Genomic DNA, 18,579 nt, shown 5'->3' with positions numbered 1-18,579 from the left:
GAAGATTTGTCTGCGTCTCCCGGTCCTTTCAAGTAACCACGACACGGACACACCAGATACTGGTCGGTCCTCACCGTCAACAGTAACAGGGAGCAGTGCAGGCTTAGTCTTCCTAAAGTCCATCACCATCTCCTCTGTCTTACTGATGTTGAGCTGCAGATAGTTCAGTTTACACCACCCTCTACCAGGCCCTGTATTCATCCTCCCGTCCTCCCTTTGTACGCCCAGTCATCAGAGAATTTCTGCAGTTCATATTTTTTAAAAAATAAAACATATCTCAAAGTCAGACTAAAAATTTACTATCAGAACTACAACCTTGAGATTTGTTTTGTTGCAAATGCAAGAAAGTACAACTAAATATATGAAAATAATCTTCACACGAAGAAGGCTGAAAAGCAGCCGTGGGTGCATGAGAAAACAGGAGAAAATCTGCACAGATGCTGGAAATCCGGAGCAAGGCACGGACACAAAACGCTGGAGGGACTCGGCAGGCCGGGCAGCGCCGGTGGGAAAGGGTAAACAGTCAGCATCTCAGGCCTGCTGAAGAAGGGTCTCCCTATTGCCCTCTTTCCCCCAGTTCCTCCAGCATTTTGCACCTGTGGCTCGAGAGGGGCAGGTATGCTCATCTTGACGGCCGTGCGGTCTCTTTAATAAAGCGCACCTCGCGTGGGTTTATCAGCCCTTGCCGGAAACCGCTTTAAACGCCGGTCTGCCCCTTTAAAGATGATCCCGCCCTCTCAGCCGCCCGTCCGGGGCTTCCCCCTGGCGGCCTTCCTGGGGAAGGTTTCAATGGCACCGGGGGGACCGAGGTGGAGCGTCCGGCCGGCCGGCCCGCCTGCGCTCTCTACCGGCTTTTGGCGTTATTTTCAGGCGCTGCCTTGCAACTGGCTCCATAGCTCAGTGGTTAGAGCACTGGTCTTGTAAACCAGGGGTCGCGAGTTCGATCCTCGCTGGGGCCTCCTCGGGATTCCTTTTTTTTCCCTTCCCTTCCCCCTTCTTTTTGTGTTAAATGTCATTCATGTACCCGAGATCCCGAACCGGGTATAACATCAGCGGCATGTGTCCCGGAACTTATTAATTCCGCGGCGTGGTAAGTCCTAGAATGATTTATAAAGGCTTTATGAGGCTGTATCCTGAGCAGTTTTGGGGCCCCTGATCTGAGAAAGGGTGTGCTGGCGCTGGAGAGGGTCCGGAGGAGGTTTGTGAACATGATCCCAGAGTTGAGCGGCTTGTCGCATGAAGAGTTTTTGAAGACTCTGGTCCTGTCTTCACTGGAAGTCAGAAGAACGCAGGGTGAGTGACCCGCGCTGAAGCCTTTCAAATAGATAGATCCTTCATTGATCCCAAAGGAAATTACAGTGTCACAGTAGCTTTCAGTTTGCACCATTTGACAAAGTCCTCCACCAGGGCCCTGTATTCACCCTCCCGTTCTCCCACCCAGTCATCAGAGATTTCCTGCAGATGACATGACTGACTCAGTGTTGTGTCGGAGGTCCGAGGTATACGGGGTAAACAGGAAGGGAGTCAATACAGTGCCCCGTGGGGGCCCCAGTGCTGCTTATCGCCACGCCTGACACACAGCTCTGAAGCTGCCCAAACTGTGGTCTGCCGGTCAAGTAGTCCGTTATCCAGGATACAATGGAAGAGCTGACATAAGAAATGGCCATCCGGCCCATCGAGCCTGCCCCGCCATTCGATAAGATCATGGCTGATCTGTCCGTAAGCTCAGTTCCATCTACCTGCCTTTTCCCCATTACCCTCAATTCCCTTACTATATAAAAACCTACCTACTGTTTCTTAAATATATTTAGTGAGGAAGCCTCGACTGCTTCCCTGGGCAGAGAATTCCACAGATTCACCACCCTCTGGGAAAAACAGTTTCTCCTCACCTCCGTCCTAAATCTTCTCCCCTGAATCTTGAGGCAATGTCCCCTCGTTCTAGTCTCACCTACCAATAGAAACAACTTTCCTACTTCAATCTTATCTGTCCCTCTCAAAATTTTGTATGTTTCTATAAGATCTCCTCTCATTCTTCTGAACTCCAGAGAGTCCCGGTGACTCATCTCTCCTCATAGGTTAACCCCTTCATCCCTGGAATCACCCTGGTGAACCTCCTCTGCACTGCCTCCAAAGCCAGTATATCCTTCCTCAAGTACGGAGACCAGAACTGCACGCAGTACTCCAGATGCGGCCTCACCAGTACCCTGTACAGTTGCAGCATGACCTCCCTGCTCTTGAATTCAGTCCCTCTAGCAATGAAGGCCAACATTCCATTTGCCTTCTTAATAAATAACCTGTTGTACCTGCAAACCAACTTTTGTGATTCATGAACAAGCACTCCCAAGTCTCTCCACACAGCAGCATGCTGCAATCTTTCACCATTTAAATAATAATCGGCTCTTCTATTATTCCTTCCAAAGTGGATGATCTCGCATTTACCAACGTTGTATTCCATCTGCCAGACCTTGGCCCACTCACTTAACCTATCCATATCCCTCTGCAGACCCTCCACATCCTCTGTACAATTTGCTTTTCCACTCAGTTTAGTGTCATCAGCAAATTTTGCTACGCTACACTCAGTCCCCTCTTCCTTAATCATCAGTGTAAATGCTAAACAGCTGCGGGCCCAGCACCGACCCCTGCGGCACCCCACTCACCACTGACTGCCCACGGGAGAAACACCCATTTATACCCACAAAGCTGTGCCGAACATGTCCTTGCCTTAGAAATTACCCAGGGTTACTCATAGCCCTCTGTTTTTCTGAGCTCCATGTACCCAACCAGGAGTCTCTTAAAAGACCCTATTGTATCTGCCTCCACCACCATCAATGGCAGCCCAGTCCACGCACTCACCACTCTCTGCATAAAAAACGTACCCCTGAGTTGGTGGGAGGTGGGGGCTGGGGGGGGGGGTGAAGATCAGGATGACAGCAGTTGGTATGTGGAGGTGTGGGTGGTAGGTTCGGGGCAAGGAGGGAGTGTAGACAGTGGTAGCCTGTGTTGAACTGGAGGGGAGAGGATGGGCTCGTGCTGAGAGAGCACTGAGTGTCTCTGCATTCGGACTGGTGTACTGAAGGGGTGTGAACAGGAGGGCAATCGTCAAACCTATTGAAGAATTGGTTTAATACATCAGTCCATTCATGGCTACATTCCAAGGGTCTCCAGCCAGGCCGATTGAGGCCAGTAATATTCTTCATGCCTCTCCACGCCTCCCGTGGGTCACTCTGCCCAAACATGTTCTCCAGCTCTCTCCTGTATTCCTCTTTAGCCGCCTTGATCTTCTCCTTTAGCTCCCTCTGGACATGTTTCAGTCCCCCCCTGTCTCCTGATCTAAAGGCTCTCTTCTTGTGGTTGAGAAGAGTCTTCAGATCACTGGTGACCCATGGTTCCTCAGGGGAGCAGCAAACTGATCTTGATGTCCACTCAGAAGTTGCTGTAGCCAGTGATGCAACCAGAATGGTGCAAGGCCTTGATAGAGTGGATGTGGAAAGGATGTTGCCTATGTAGAGGAGCATCAGTGAGACATGGGAGCAGAATTGGGCCATTTGTCCGTCAACTCCGCTCTGCCATTCAATCATGGCTGATCCTTTTTCTCCCCTCCTCAGCCCCACTCCCGACCTTCTCCCCATAACATTTGTTGTCATGTCCAATCGAGAACCTATCAAAACTGGCCTCCATTCACCACCCTCTGGCCAAAGAAATTCCTCCCATCTTTGTTTTAAGTGGACTTGATTGATTAGGAATCGTCGGCATTGTCAAAAGCAGATTGCGCCTTACGAGCCTGAATGAATTTTTTTGAGGATGTGACTAAACACGTTGATGAAGGTAGAGCAGGAGATGTAGTGTGTATGGATGTCAGCAAGGCAGTCGATAAGGTACCCCAAAGTAAGGAGATGAGTGGGTTAGACTATGAGGAGAGATTGAGTACTTGCTGGAATTCAGAAAAGATGAGAGGAGATCTTATAGAAATATAGATAAAATAGAGGCAGGAAAGTCGTTTCCACTGGTGGGTGCGATGAGAACTAGGGGACACAGCCTCAAGATTCGGGGGAGTAGATTTAGGACGGAGATGAGGAGGAACTGCTTTTCCCAGAGAGTGGAGAATCTGTGGAATTCTCTGCCCAGTGAAACAGTGGAGGCTGCCTCAGTAAATATATTTAAGACCAGGTTGGATAGGTTTTTGCTTTTTCTATCTACTTTGATATTATTTGCTTTCGTATTTCAACTTTTACCTGCAATGATTATTTTTTAGTTGCTCCCTGTAGGGTTGTAAAAGCTTCCGAATCCTCTATGTTCCCACTATTTTTTGTTTTGTTTTGTTGTATGCCCTCTGTTTTACTTTTACAATAGCTTTCACTTCCCTTGTCAGCCGTGGTTGCACTATTTTTGCCATTTGAGTATGTCTTCATTATTGGAATATTCTATTCTGCACCTTCCTCATTTTTCCCAGAAACTCACACCATTGCTGCTCTGCTGACATCCCTGCCAGCATCTCCATCCAATTTACTTTGGCCAGCTCCTCTCTCATACCGCTCTAATTTCCCTTACTCCACTGAAGTACTGCTACGTCAGACCTTACCTTCTCCCTATCAAATCTCAAGTTCAACTCAATCATATTGTGATCACTGCCTCCTAAGGGTTCTTTTACCTAATCATCTCCGGTTCATTACATAACACCCAATCCAGTATAGCTGATCCCCTAGTAGGCTCAACAACAAACTGCTCTGAAAAGCCATCTCGTAGGCCTTCAACAAACTCACTCTCTTGAGATCCATTACCAACCTGATTTTCCCAATTGACCTGCATGTTGAAATATCTCTTGACAGTCATAACATTGCCCTTTTGACATGCTTTTTCTTTTTCTCATTGGAATTTGTGGTGCACATCCTAGCTACCATTGGCAGTCCTGCCATTAGTGTCCTTTTACTCAACCTACAAGGATCCAACATCTTCCTATTTGATGTCATTCTTTACCAGCAGAGCCATGTCACCCATGTAAACTTGAGTATTTGGCTCCCAACTACAACCATCCTTCAATCACGATTCAGTGATGGCCTTATTGCACCTAGCAATCTGTAAAAGTGCAACAAGATAGACCATAAGACATCGGAGCAGAGCGAGGCCATTTGGCCCATCGAGTCTGCTCCACCATTCAATCATGGTTGATCCTTTTTCTCTATCTCCTCCTCAACCCAAGTTCCCGGCCTTCTCCCCGTAAAGATCACCTGCCATATATCTGTGCATTGAGATCTAACGCTTCGAGTACCGTATTTTGCTTCTGCATCCCTAATGCACTGATACTCACCCTGCTGGCTGCCATTTTGTCCTATCACGCGCCTGTCTTTCCTGACAGTCTGATCGCACGCTATCTTTGCTTTTTTACCATCCGTCCTATCCTGGAGTCCCTTCACTCCGGCTCCCATCCCCGTCCCAAACCCTCCCCGACAGCTCTGACAAACCTACCCGCAAGAATATTGGTCCCCCCTCGGGTCCAGGTGCAACCCGTCATTTTCGAAAAGGTCATACCCCCCCCCAGAAGAGATCCAAGAGCCTGAAGCCCTGCCCCCTACGCCAGCTTCTCAGCCACGCATCATCCTGTTTCTGCCCTCACTGGCTCGTGGCACAAGCAGCAATCCAGGAATTACTACCCTGGACGTCCTACTCCTCAGTTTCCTACCGAGCTCTCTAAATTCTCTTTTCAGAACCTCTCTGCTTTTTCTTCCTAATATCGTACCAACGTGTACCAAGACATCTGCCTGCTCACCCTGCCCCTCCTTTTAAAACTGAAACAAGGAGGAAATCCTTTCGCCAGATGGTGGTGAGTCTGTGGAATTCGTTGCCAGAGCAGCTGTGCAGCCAAAGTCTTTATTAAAGGCAGAAGTTGAGAGATTCTCGCGTGGTCGGGGCACGAAGGGATACAGGGAGAAGGCAGGAGATTGGGGCCGAGAGAGAAAATGGATCAGCCGTAATAAAGTGGTGAAGCAGACTCGATGGGCCAAATGGCCTAATTCTGCTCCCATGTCTTATGGTGTTAAACTCTTCTCGGGCTTCCAGTCGGGTCCATGTTAAACCCAAGAACAGTGTACACATCATATACACTGGAAAGCACAAGATCCTTTTTCATTTTATAATAGTAGAGAACAAAACTGAGTTTTTAATGAGTGTGTGTGTATGTGTATATATATATATATATATATATATATATACACACACACACACACACAAAATTAAAAGTGCAGAAAATAGAAATAAAAAAAGTGAGGTAGTGTTCACAGGTTCAATGTCCGTTCAGAAATCTGACAGCGGAGGGGAAGAAGCTGTTCCTGAATCGCTGAGTGTGTGTCTTCAGGCTCCTGTACCTCCTCCCTGATGGCAGAGGGGAAGAAGCTGTTCCTGAATCGCTGAGTGTGTGTCTTCAGGCTCCTGTACCTCCTCCCTGCCTCCCTGATGGTAGCAGTGAGAAGAGGGCATGTCCTGAGTGATTGGGGGGGGGGGGGGAAGAGGGGGAGTTCCTGAATGATGGACACCACCTTTTTTGAAACTATGCAGGTGGAGGCTAGTGCCCACGTTGGAGGTACGTTTACAGCTCTCAGCAGCTTACTTCGATCCCGCATGATAGCACCTTCCCCGCATACCAGACAGTGATGCAGTCAGTTAGAAAGCTTTTCACCGTACAACTGTAGACATCTGCAAGTGTTTTAATTGACATACCAAACCTGCTCAAACTCCAAATGAAATACAGCCACTGTCGTGCCTCCTATTTGGGCATCGATATGTTGGTTCAAGGTTCGGTCCTCAGAGATATTGACAGCTAGGAACTTGAAATCACTCTCTCTCTCTCTCCACATCTGATCCCTCTGTGAGGACTGGTGTGTGTTCCCTCATCTTACCCTTCCTCAAGTCCACAATCAGCTCTTTGGTCTTACTGACATTGAGTGCCAGGTTGTCACTACAACACCACTCCGCTGGCTGGTATATCTCGCTCCTGTACGCTCGCCCATCTCCATCTGAGATTCTCCCAACAATGGCTGGATCATCGGTCAATCGTTTGCCTTCCCAAGTGTACAATGGTGCTACTTTATCTCAATTAGGCTAAGTTAGCAGCAAAATAAATTAGGATCGACACTCATTATATTTAGCTTCACTCTGCTGCCATCAGGTAGAAGGTACAGGAGCCTCAGGACTCGCACCACCGGGTTCAGGAACAGTTACCCTCTCTACCATCAGCCTCCTGAACGAAAGGGGATAACTACACTCACTTGCCCATCCATTGAGACGTTCCCACAACTCATCTCTGATCTAATGGGATTCCTTGTATTCTGAGGCTGTGTCTCTGGTCCTAGACTCCCCCACTATAGGAAACATCCTCTCCACACTCACTCTATCTGTGCCCTCTGGTCCTAGACTCCCCCACTATAGGAAACATCCTCTCCACATCCACTCTATCTGTGTCCTCTGGTCCTAGACTCCCCCACTATAGGAAACATCCTCTCCACATCCACTCTATCTGTGTCCTCTGGTCCTAGACTCCCCCACTATAGGAAACATCCTCTCCACATCCACTCTGTGTCCTCTGGTCCTAGACTCCCCCACTATAGGAAACATCCTCTCCACATCCACTCTATCTGTACACTCTGGTCCTAGACTCCCCCACTATAGGAAACATCCTCTCCACACCCACTCTATCTGTGTCCTCTGGTCCTAGACTCCCCCACTATAGGAAACATCCTCTCCACATCCACTCTATCTGTGTCCTCTGGTCCTAGACTCCCCCACTATAGGAAACATCCTCTCCACATCCACTCTATCTGGACACTCTGGTCCTAGACTCCCCCACTATAGGAAACATCCTCTCCACATCCACTCTATCTGTGTCCCTCTGGTCCTGGACTCCCCCCACTATAGGAAACATCCTCTCCACACCCACTCTATCCGTGTCCTCTGGTCCTAGACTCCCCCCACTATAGGAAACATCCTCTCCACATCCACTCTATGTAGGCCTTTCAATATTTGACTGGTTTCAATAAGATTGTCCCCTCCTCCTAAACACCAGCAAGTACAGGCCCAGATACATCAACCGTTGTATTCCTGAGAACACTGTGAATTTCCTGTGGAACCTCTCCAATATCAGTACAGCCTTTTTTAGATAAAGGGCCCAAAACTGTTCATTATCCGCCAGGTGTAGTCTGACCAAAGCCTCAGCATTTAGATATTCCACACCACGATTCCATCTCTCCTCTCAACCCCGTGTTTCGTCCAGGGATGACTCACCAAACAGACGTATTTAAAAATTGAATTTTAATAAATAACTTGATGGAAATTCGCCACCAATAGGGTACAAATAAATAAATAGCAAGATAAACGACACAAATTGACACATAGACACAAATCACTAGCCAAGGTCAAAGATTCACCTTTGACCCACGGCTCTGAGGTCACCGATGTGAGCAGGTTCATCGTATAATTTGGTGCAGTGCGTGGCAGGGAGAGGAGGTAGGTAATGGCAATGGACGGACCAGGCCCACAACGTCTCCCCTGTCTCCGACATGTAAAGTCCCCCCACTCCCCCGCCATCTCCCACCCTCCGCTGCTCGGACAGCTGGGCAGCACAGCATGGCCTCCCACAGTGACAGCACTCACAGCTCCTGTGCCCAGCAATGAAGGTTCACTAGTGCAAAATGCAGGGGCAGTCTGCATCAGAGAGAGGGTCACATCCTATCCTCTCGCACTCCCGAGTCAGGCAGAGTCCCATCACACACTCCCAGGGTCAGACCCTCCACACCGTCCCATCACACACTCCTGGGGTCAGACACAGAGTGAATCTCCCTCCACACCGTCCCATCACACACTCCCGGGGTCAGACACAGAGTGAATCTCCCTCCACACCGTCCCATCACACACTCCCGGGGTCACAGAGTGAATCTCCCTCCACACCGTCCCATCACACACTCCCGGGGTCAGACACAGAGTGAATCTCCCTCCACACCGTCCCATCACACACTCCCGGGGTCAGACCCTCCACACCGTCCCATCACACACTCCCGGGGTCAGACACAGAGTGAATCTCCCTCCACACCGTCCCATCACACACTCCCGGGGTCAGACACAGAGTGAATCTCCCTCTACACCATCCCATCACACACTCCCGGGGTCAGACCCTCCACACCGTCCCATCACACACTCCCGGGGTCAGACACAGAGTGAATCTCCCTCCACACCGTCCCATCACACACTCCCGGGGTCAGACCCTCCACACCGTCCCATCACACACTCCCGGGGTCAGACACAGAGTGAATCTCCCTCCACACCGTCCCATCACACACTCCCGGGGTCAGACACAGAGTGAATCTCCCTCTACACCATCCCATCACACACTCCCGGGGTCAGACCCTCCACACCGTCCCATCACACACTCCCGGGGTCAGACACAGAGTGAAGCTCCCTCCACACCGCCTAGTCAGATTCTGCACTGGTCCTACGCAGAGGGTTTACAGGTGAGAGTCAGAGGTTGACGAGAGGGGCCCCACCCCCCCAGGGGCCAGGGTGCCCGAAAATAAACCCGCTCCTTGAAGCAATGGAAGACTTTTATCAGGAGGCAGAAGCCGTGCTGAATGGATTGAGGTGAACGCGGTTCGTGGGTCACATCTGCTCGCCGGGGATTGTCGGGTTCACCGAGCACGGCCCTGAAACGGCGTCCCCCAGGGTCCAAAGCCTCAGCGGGAGGCATCAAACAGGGAGACCGCTGGCACCGTTCAGCCTGAGGCAAGTTGACTGGCACAGAGGGGCCCTTCTCTCTCCTCGGGGCAGAAGCTTTCTACTCCCCCTTACCTGTGCAACACCATCCAGGGTCCCATTCTCCCCTAAGTATGGGTGCCCTCGTGTGGAAGACGGTTTCTATTCACCCACCGGCGTTGGTCCAATCCTCCCCCCGTCCACACACGCAGGTAGGGCCAGCCAACACCCTCCGCCTCCCACTCTCTCACCCGTCGGGCCTGCGCGATGCCCCCCCCCGCCCGCCCGTACCCATGGGGAGCCACCCAGGAGAGCCTGCTGGTGCCACGTGTGGCCACCCTCAGGGGACGGGGTGACCCCGCCCCCGGCGTGCGGTGGGGAGGGCCAGAGCACAGCGAGGGCTCGAGGAAACGAGCCTCGAGCCACAGAGGTAGTGCCCTCCCCCGCCGAGCAGGGCGCCCAGCCGACGGGGAGACGGCCGTCCGGCCCGGCAAGTCGCCCGCCCAGCAACGCAATTCACAGTAAAGAGTCTCAGAATAGATTCCCTCCCCACCGGGGAACGGACCACTCCCACAGCACTCCTCCCTCCCCCACCCCCCGTGGGCAGGAGGGGGTGCTGGAGGTCGGCAGGCAGGAGTTCGTCACAGTGTGAGAGTCTCGCAGCGGAGACGGGCTCGGGGTCGGTCACCCCCTTGCCGGCTGGCTCCCGAAGCCCCCCAGCAGCGGAGGGGCGGGTCTAAACCTCCGTCTCCAGCCCGGTGAGCTTGGGGGTGAGGATGCGGGGCGTCAGGCCCTTGTTGAGGTCCATCTCGAACTCCAGCAGCTGCCCCATGAAGTTGAGGTTGGGGGAGATGATGGGGCGCTTGCCCTTCACGTACTTGTAGGCGTCGGTCATGGTCATCAGCGTGTGCTTCATCAGGTAGGCGATGACGAGAGTGGCCGACCGCGACACGCCCGCCTGGCAGTGGATCAGCACGCCCTTCCCCGACTCCTGGGCCTCCTCTGGTGAGGGAAAAGAAAGAGGCATCGGAAGAGTCGGTAGAGAGAAACACCCCCCCTTCCCCTCCAGCCTCCCACCAAATGCCTCACGGCCACGTCTGTTCCCACGCTTGTGGGCTGCCCCCCCTCCCCCCCCGGCACCGCCTCGCTGACCTGATCTGACGCTAACGACTCCTTCCACTGTACCCATCCAAACTCCTCTGAAGATCGAACGTGCATCCACCGCTCGGGCTAATTCCACCCTCCGAGCGAAGCTCCCCCTCGCGTTCTCCTTGCAAGTCACCTTTCACCCTTAACCCACAACCTCTGGTTCCAGTCCCACCCAGCCCCAGTTGAAAATGCCCGCTCGCGTCTATTTGTCTCTCATAACTTCGTACGGCTCTATCAAATCTCCCCTCACTCTCCTACGCTCCAGGGAGTAAAGTCCTAACCTGTTCAACCTTCCCCTATAACCCAGGCCCTCCAGACCCGGCAACATCCTTGTTAAATCTTCTCTGTACTCGCTCAACCTTATCGAGATCTTTCCTGTAGGCCGGTGACCAGAACCGCTCACAATACTCCAGATTAGGCCTGACCAATGTCTTGTATAACTTCATTAAACCTTTTCGCTCACCCGACGGAGGTAGAGCAGTGGATGAATATTACCACAGCATTTTGGTGCGTACAAATTTTATTCAGGCCCCGTGCGAGAGTCCTTCGGGAGGATTGGGAGTGGTGGCAGGGTTACCCCTTCCTGCTGGCTTTGATACCCCAACCACTCATCACCGGTACAGGGGAAGGGTACACAGCTTGGGAGGGAGGAAGCCAGCTTGACCATCGAGCTCTTGAACCAACTAGCAAAACCCGAATCACTAAATGGATTTAGTGGCCACTCTCTGCTCTCTCTAGTAAAGTGGCCACGGAGTGTACGTTCACGGTCTTCCGCTGCTGTAGCCCGTCCACTCCAAGCTTCGACGTGTTGTGCGTTCAGAGATGCTCTTCTGCGCCCCTCTGTTGTAACGTGAGTTACTGTCACCTTCCTGTCAGCTCGAACCAGTCGTTAACGAGAGAGGTCGGAGGAGAACGGCCAGACGCCGTTCTCCTCCGACCTCTCTCGTTAACAAGATTGTTTTTTTTCCAAAAGAACTGCTGCTCACTGGTTGATGCTTTAATCGCACCGCTCTCCGTAACCTCTGGAGACTGTTGTTTATGAAAATCCCAGGGGATCAGCGGCTTCTGAGATACTCAAACCACCCCATCTGGCACCAACAATCATCCCACGGTCAAAGTCACTCAGATCGCGTTTCTTCCCCCGTTCTGACATTGGGTGTGAACCTCTTGACTCTGTCTGCATGCTTTAATGCATCGAGTTGCTGCCACACGATTGGCTGATTGGATATTTGCATTAACGAGCAGGTATATCTAACAAAGTGGCCAGAGAGTATTAATCGCCATTAAACCACTAATCTGCAATCGCCATAGTAACACGAAGACCTCGTCGCACTGCACTGGATCTTGTTCTAACTGTGGCCTTTCCTGTATAACCAATGTCGGCCACCTGAACCTCTGTGCCCGCCAACTGCTTCCCAAGCGTCTGCGGACACCCCTGTAGACGGCATTAAACTCTACCCGTCATGGTAACCTCTACCCGCCGCAAGGCAGCGGAGCGAGCAACCTAGACTTGTGAAGATTCAAAGGCCCGAGTTCTCGGGCAGGGGCTTCCCAGCCCTCTTTCAGTGCCATGGACCCCCACCGTTAGCTCAGCCAGGTTGGGAAACCCTCAAGGCAGAGGTTGCACAGGCAGAGTTTACTCCTTGGAGCAAAGAGGAATGAGGGATGACCATCTAAAAGGTATAAAATCAAGGGGGCATGAGATATAGGAGCAGAGTTGGGCCATTCGGCCCATCAAGCCTGTTCCACCATTATCCCTCTCAACCCCGTTCTCCTGCCTTCTTCAAGAACCTATCAACCTCTGCTTTAAATATACACAATGGCTTGTATTTCTTTACTTGTGAATGCCCACAAGAAAACGAACCTCCAGGCGACATTTATTTGTAATAAATTTACTTTGAACTTTGAAGGCCCTTTATCCCTAAAGGATCAAAAAAACTAGAGGTATATAGATTTAGGGTGAGAGGGGCAAGATTCAAAAGAGGCCTCATGGGGAATTTTTTCCACGCAGAGGGCGGTGAGAAGATGGAACGAGCTGCCAGGGCACGTGGATAGAATTACAACGTCTAAAAATGTATGTGGACAGGTACGAGAATCAGAAGACTTGTATAATGTGGAACAAAGGCTTGTGTATAACCACCAAAGCAACGCACACAATACTGGGGAGGCCGGGCAGCATCCGTGGAGAGGAATAAACAGTCGACGTTCCGGGTCGAGACCCTTCAGCAGGACTGGAAAGGAAGCGGGAAGACGCCAGAATAAACAGGTGAGGGGAGGGGGAAGGAGGGTAGCCGGGTGGGGGGGAAGGTGAAGGGCTGGAGAGGAAGGAATCTGATCGGAGAGGACCACAGGAGAAAGGGAAGGAGGAGGGGACCCAGGGGGGAGGTGATAGGCAGGAGAGAGGCCAGGCCAGATTGGGGAATAAATGCATAAATGAGCTCGGGGGGGGGGGGATATCATCGAGCAGGATTCCCCGGAGGTTGACTTGCAGGTTCAGTCCTGGCAAATGCAATATGAGCATTCATTTTGAACGGACTATAGAACACAAGAGCAAGGGTTCCATGCTCGGGCTCGAGAAAGCACTGGTGAGGCCTGACGTGGAGTATTGTCAGCAATTTTGGGCTCACATCCAAGAAAGGACAGAGCATCGAACACAGAGCAATACAGCACAGGAACAGGCCATTCGGCCCACAATGTTGTGCTGTACCAGCTAAAAAGCAAATCAAAAACATCCAAACACTAATCCCCCCCCCCCCCCATGTCCATATCCCTCCATCCTCCTCACCTCCACATGCCGATCCAAACGTCTCTTAAAAGCCTCTAATGTATTTGCCTCTGCCACCGTACTGGGCATCCACCCCTCTCTAAAACTCACCCTTCACATTCCCTTTGAACCTACCCTCCTCTCCCCTTCAATGTATGCCCTCTAGTATTACACACTTCAATCCTGGGAAACAGACACTCCCTGTCCACTCCGTCAATGCCTCTCATAATCTTATAAACCTCGATCAGATCTCCCCTCAGCCTCCGACACTCCAGAGAAAACGGGTTTGTCCGGCCTCTCGTGATAGCACACGCCCTCTAAACCGGGCAGCATCGGGGTGAGCCTCCTCTGCCCCCTCTCCAAAGCCTCAACGTCCTTCCTGTAGTGGGGCGATCAGAACTGCGTGAAATTCTCCGGATGTGGCCGAACCAGAGTTTTATAAAGTTACAACACAACCTCCTGACTTTTGAACTCAATGCCTCGACTAATAAAAGCAATCATTGCGTAACCCTATCGACCTGCGGAGCCACTTTCAGGAGCTGTCAACTTGGATCCCGAGATCTCTCTGCTCAGCAACACTGTGCTGGCTTTGGAGAGGGTCCCCGAGGAGGATCATGAGAATTATCCCGGGAATGAAAGGGTTAACGTGTGAGGCGTGCTTGATGGCTCCAGTCCTGTACTCGCTACAGCCTAGAAACCTGTTGAATATTGAAAGGCCTAGATACAGTGGATGTGGAGAGGATGCTTCCTATAGTGGGGGAGTCTAGGACCAGAGGACACAGATAGAGTGGATGTGGAGAGGATGTTTCCTATAGTGGGGGAGTCTAGGACCAGAGGACACAGATAGAGTGGATGTGGAGAGTCTAGGACCAGAGGACACAGAGTGGATTTGGAGAGGATGTTTCCTATAGTGGGGGAGTCTAGGACCAGAGGACACAGATAGAGTGGATGTGGAGAGGATGTTTCCTATAGTTGGGGAGTCTAGGACCAGAGGACACAGATAGAGTGGATGTGGAGAGGATGTTTCCTATAGTGGGGGAGTCTAGGACCAGAGGACTCAGATAGAGTGGATGTGGAGAGGATGTTTCCTATAGTGGGGGAGTCTAGGACCAGAGGACACAGATAGAGTGGATGTGGAGAGGATGTTTCCTATAGTGGGGGAGTCTAGGACCAGAGGACACAGAGTGGATGTGGAGAGGATGTTTCCTATAGTGGGGGAGTCTAGGACCAGAGGACACAGATAGAGTGGATGTGGAGAGGATGTTTCCTATAGTGGGGGAGTCTAGGACCAGAGGACACAGATAGAGTGGATGTGGAGAGGATGTTTCCTATAGTGGGGGAGTCTAGGACCAGAGGACACAGATAGAGTGGATGTGGAGAGGATGCTTCCTATAATGGGGGAGTCTAGGACCAGAGGACACAGATAGAGTGGATGTGGAGAGGATGTTTCCTATAGTGGGGGAGTCTAGGACCAGAGGACTCAGATAGAGTGGATGTGGAGAGGATGTTTCCTATAGTGGGGGGAGTCTAGGACCAGAGGACACAGATAGAGTGGATGTGGAGAGGATGTTTCCTGTAGTGGGGGAGTCTAGGACCAGAGGACACAGCCTCAGAATAGAAGGACGTCCCTTTATTACAGAGATGAGAAGAGGACGATGAATCTGTGGAATTCATTGCTACAAAGGAGGCCAAGTCATTGGGTCATTAAAGTGGAGGTGATTAGTCGGGGCATCTAAGATTACAGGGGGAAGGCAGGAGATGGGGGGGAGAGGGATAATAAATCAGTGGGCAAATTCTGCTGCCAAGTCTTTGGTTAACCTCTGGCGAGCAACCCCCACCGACCTCTCACCTATGAACTCAAAGGCCTCCTCGAAGTACTGCCGGAGGTTCTGCTTGCCGTTGTCGGTGGCGGGAAGCCTCTTGTAGCGCAGGGCGCCCCCCTGGGCGTGGTAGAGGGGCAGGTGGGTGGTGACGTTGATGACGAAGCCCACGTTGAGCTGCTGCATGCGCGCCAGGTCCTGGGCGTCGCGCTCATTGCCCAGGTACAGGAAGGGCAGGATGGGGCTCAGCTCGACGCTCTCGATGTCCGGGGTCAGCGGGTCGAGGGGCATGCTCCGGGCATCCGGACCCCTGGGAGGCTCGCTCCCCGAGACGGAGGCTAGACCCTCGCCGGCGTCGGCTGGAACGGAAGAGAAAGGGGGCATTACAGGCCCTTCGGCCCACCAAGTTCTGCTAACCCTTTAACCTACTCCCGAGATCAATCCCTCCCACCTTGTCCTGCGCGATTCTGTCACCCGTGGGCCCCAAGAGTCTCAAATATATCGAGCAATCTAACCTTTCTATTTGTTACGCGTGCTCCCGATGCGGCCTCCTCTACTCCGGCAAGACCCCGGACCCCATCACAAATTGGGTGGGGAACTGCTTTGTCAAGCACCTGCGCACCATCCACCGAAAACGGGACTTCCCCGTGGCCAAGCGGGGAATACCGTAAACTGTGTCTGGGTACCCCCCAACCTGACAGCACGAATACTGATTCCTCCTTCTGGCAAGCAAAAATTCCACCCCTCCCTTCCGCTTCGAACCTTCTCACCTCCCCGCTGGGCCCCCTTCTCCTTCCCTACGGCCCACTCTCCTCTCCGATCAGATCCTCTCCCAAACAGCAGGCTTCGCCTTCCAGGTAGCCTCTCTCCCCCCCTCCCCCCACCACCTTTTTCTGGCATCCTCCCTCCCCCTTCTTTTCCAGTCCTGACGAGGGGGCTCGGCCAAAAACATCGACCGTCTATTTATTTCCACAGATGCTGCCTGGCCTGCTGAGTTCCTCCGGCATCTTGAGTGTGATGCTCCGGATTTCCAGCCGAACCCATTCCCTTGATCCAGGTGTTAGTCTTCAGACACCATGGGGCATAACATCAGTTATTACTCCCTCCTCCCAGGGGCAGTTATCACTCCCTCCTCCCAGGGGCAGTTGTCCTGCACCTTTCCGGCTACTGCTCCCCATTGCAGAGGGAAGGGTGGAAGAGAGGGAAGGATATGGGGTGAGGGGAACAAGGAGCGGGTAGGGGAACGAGAGTGAGAATAAAAGGCAGGAAGATAGTGTTAGGGAGAGGAAGAAGGGGTAGAGAGGGAAGACTGAGGAGTGTAGAGGGGACGAGGGTGAGGTGGTGGGGGGGAGCGTGTAGAGTGGGGAGACTGAGGAGTGCAGAGGGGGGTGAGGTTGTAGAGAGGGGGGAGGGTGTAGAGAGGGGAGACTGAGGAGTCTAGAGGGGATGAGGGTGAGGTGGTAGAGAGGGGGGAGGGTGTAGAGGGGATGAGGGTGAGGTGGTGGGGGGGAGGGCGTAGAGAGGGGAGACTGAGGAGTGTAGAGGGGACGAGGGTAAGGTGGTAGAGAGGGGGCAGGTCGCGGCAGAATTAAATACTACCTTGCGCGTCCTTGTCCTGCGCGCCGAGCGGGCTGAGCACCAGCTGCAGCGAGTGCGGCACCGCCGGGCGTCCCGACCTGCCCGGCCCCGAGTCCGGCCGGCCCCTGTCCTGGCAGCGGCGGTGCTTGGCGTCCCGGCTGGAGAGCAGGTCGAAGACGGTGAGCTTGGCGGGCTCGGCCGCCCCCGCGGGTCCTGCGCCCGGACCCGGACCCGGACCCTCGGGCCAGCCCAGGCTGATGGCACCGTGCAGCTGCATCTTGGTGTACTCCATCAGGCCGCTGCAGTCCAGGATCAGGCCGGTCTGCTGGTGCGCCCTGGACTCGGTCATCTTCTTGGCCAGCTGATCGGGCCAGAGCCGGCGGCCACTGCCCTCGGCCTCCGCGCCCGCCCTGGGGTTGTAAGTCACGATGGGGTCGCTGCTGCAGAAGCTGCAGCTCGATCCCAGCGACCTGACGCCCGGCTCGCAGGACAGGCAGCTCAGGGCGGGCAGGCAGCCGAGCCGCCGCAGCGTGGAAGCGGCCGCCCCGCCGCCACCGCAGCCGAGCGCCCTCATGCCGGCTTTGCAAGGGACGCAGGCGGGGCAGGAGGCGGGGGAACCCGAGTCCTCGCGGCGCAGGAGCCGCCAGCAGCCCCGGCAGCCGCACTTCAAGGGGTGCATGCTGCCCCGGCAGCCGGCCGCCGGGCTGGCGGGGCTGGCCGCGCCGGCCGACCTCTCCCGGGCCGGCGACAGCTGCAAGGCTGCTTTCCGCTGCACCGCTCTCCTCCCCAAGCCGGGCAGCTGCTGCATGAGCGAAGGCTTCCTCGCCGCCGCCTGGCCCCGGCAGCGCAGCCTCGGGCTCCCGGCGCTCCTCTCGACCGCAAAGCCGGGCACCCCCTCGCCGAGATGCAGCGCCAACGACCGGGGTCTCTGCAGCACCCGTATCACCAGAGGCTCTTCCAGGGGGGACGGAGACATCGGAGGTCGCCGGCGGCGGGGAGAGACCTGCGGGGCGAAACAACAAAGCGAGCGGGTCCGATTAAGTGGAGCGGGAAGGAACACAACAGAAACACGCGCAAAATGACCCATTGCACCATCGACTCGATACAACAACAGAACTTGGGAAGGGGGGAATAAAAGGCGTTCCCACCTACCCACCCCACACACACACCCCCCAAGCATGCAATCCGTTCTCCTCTCTGCAAATAAGCGAATGCACCTTTGCACGGGGGGAGCTCACTCACGTTAATCCGGCCGCGGGCGTTGTGGGGAGAAGCCGGCCCGGTCGCTTGGCCCGCTCCGGGTCCGGGCGGCGAGGCTGCCTTGTTGTGCTTGATTGACAGGGTCGGCCCCGGTGACATCATCGGCAGCCAATGGCAGGGCGGCCAGCGGCGGGGGGGAGGGGGGGTCGACCGTGCCGCGCGTGCGCGGGCAGCGAACCAGGAAGTGGAGAGGGGAACAAAGCGGCGCGGTGCCGGGTGAGCGGGTTTGGACTCCTGCCCCCGGGGTCAGCTGATGGGGGGGGGGTGTGGTACCTG

General features: G+C 53.7%; 1 protein-coding gene and 1 non-coding gene across 2 annotated transcripts; one reads left to right on the top strand and one right to left on the bottom strand.

Annotated features, from left to right (window-relative positions):
- The first annotated feature begins 886 nt into the window (after positions 1–886).
- On the top strand, positions 887–959 carry trnat-ugu (transfer RNA threonine (anticodon UGU)). Its single transcript has one exon. It is a non-coding gene; the product is annotated as a tRNA-Thr (tRNA).
- Positions 960–8,282: 7,323 nt separating this feature from the next.
- Positions 8,283–18,369, bottom strand: LOC140717744 (dual specificity protein phosphatase 10-like). The gene is made up of 4 exons (XM_073031458.1): positions 18,286–18,369; positions 17,065–18,046; positions 15,495–15,824; positions 8,283–10,734 (listed from the first exon to the last, which is right to left on the bottom strand). The coding sequence occupies exons 2-4, from the start codon at positions 18,017–18,019 to the stop codon at positions 10,469–10,471; spliced, it is 1,551 nt and encodes a 516-aa protein (XP_072887559.1). The 5' UTR covers positions 18,020–18,046; positions 18,286–18,369; the 3' UTR covers positions 8,283–10,468.
- Positions 18,370–18,579: the final 210 nt, after the last annotated feature.

Source organism: Hemitrygon akajei, chromosome 28, assembly GCF_048418815.1.
Source record: "Hemitrygon akajei chromosome 28, sHemAka1.3, whole genome shotgun sequence".
NCBI classification, from domain to species: Eukaryota; Metazoa; Chordata; class Chondrichthyes; order Myliobatiformes; family Dasyatidae; genus Hemitrygon; species Hemitrygon akajei.
Note: the sequence above shows the minus strand (reverse complement) of the source record. Positions and strands in the feature narration are given on the sequence as shown.

What these genes read in the sequence shown, in the direction of transcription:
- LOC140717744 (XM_073031458.1), bottom strand. Translation starts at nt 18,019, where the DNA reads ATGTCTCCGTCCCCCCTGGAAGAGCCTCTGGTGATACGGGTGCTGCAG. An exon ending in GCAGGACAAGGACGCGCAAG is followed by an intron (nt 15,825 to 17,064) that starts GTAGTATTTAAT and finishes CTTCCGTTCCAG; the next exon opens with CCGACGCCGGCGAGGGTCTA. An exon ending in GGAGGCCTTTGAGTTCATAG is followed by an intron (nt 10,735 to 15,494) that starts GTGAGAGGTCGG and finishes TTCCCTCACCAG; the next exon opens with AGGAGGCCCAGGAGTCGGGG.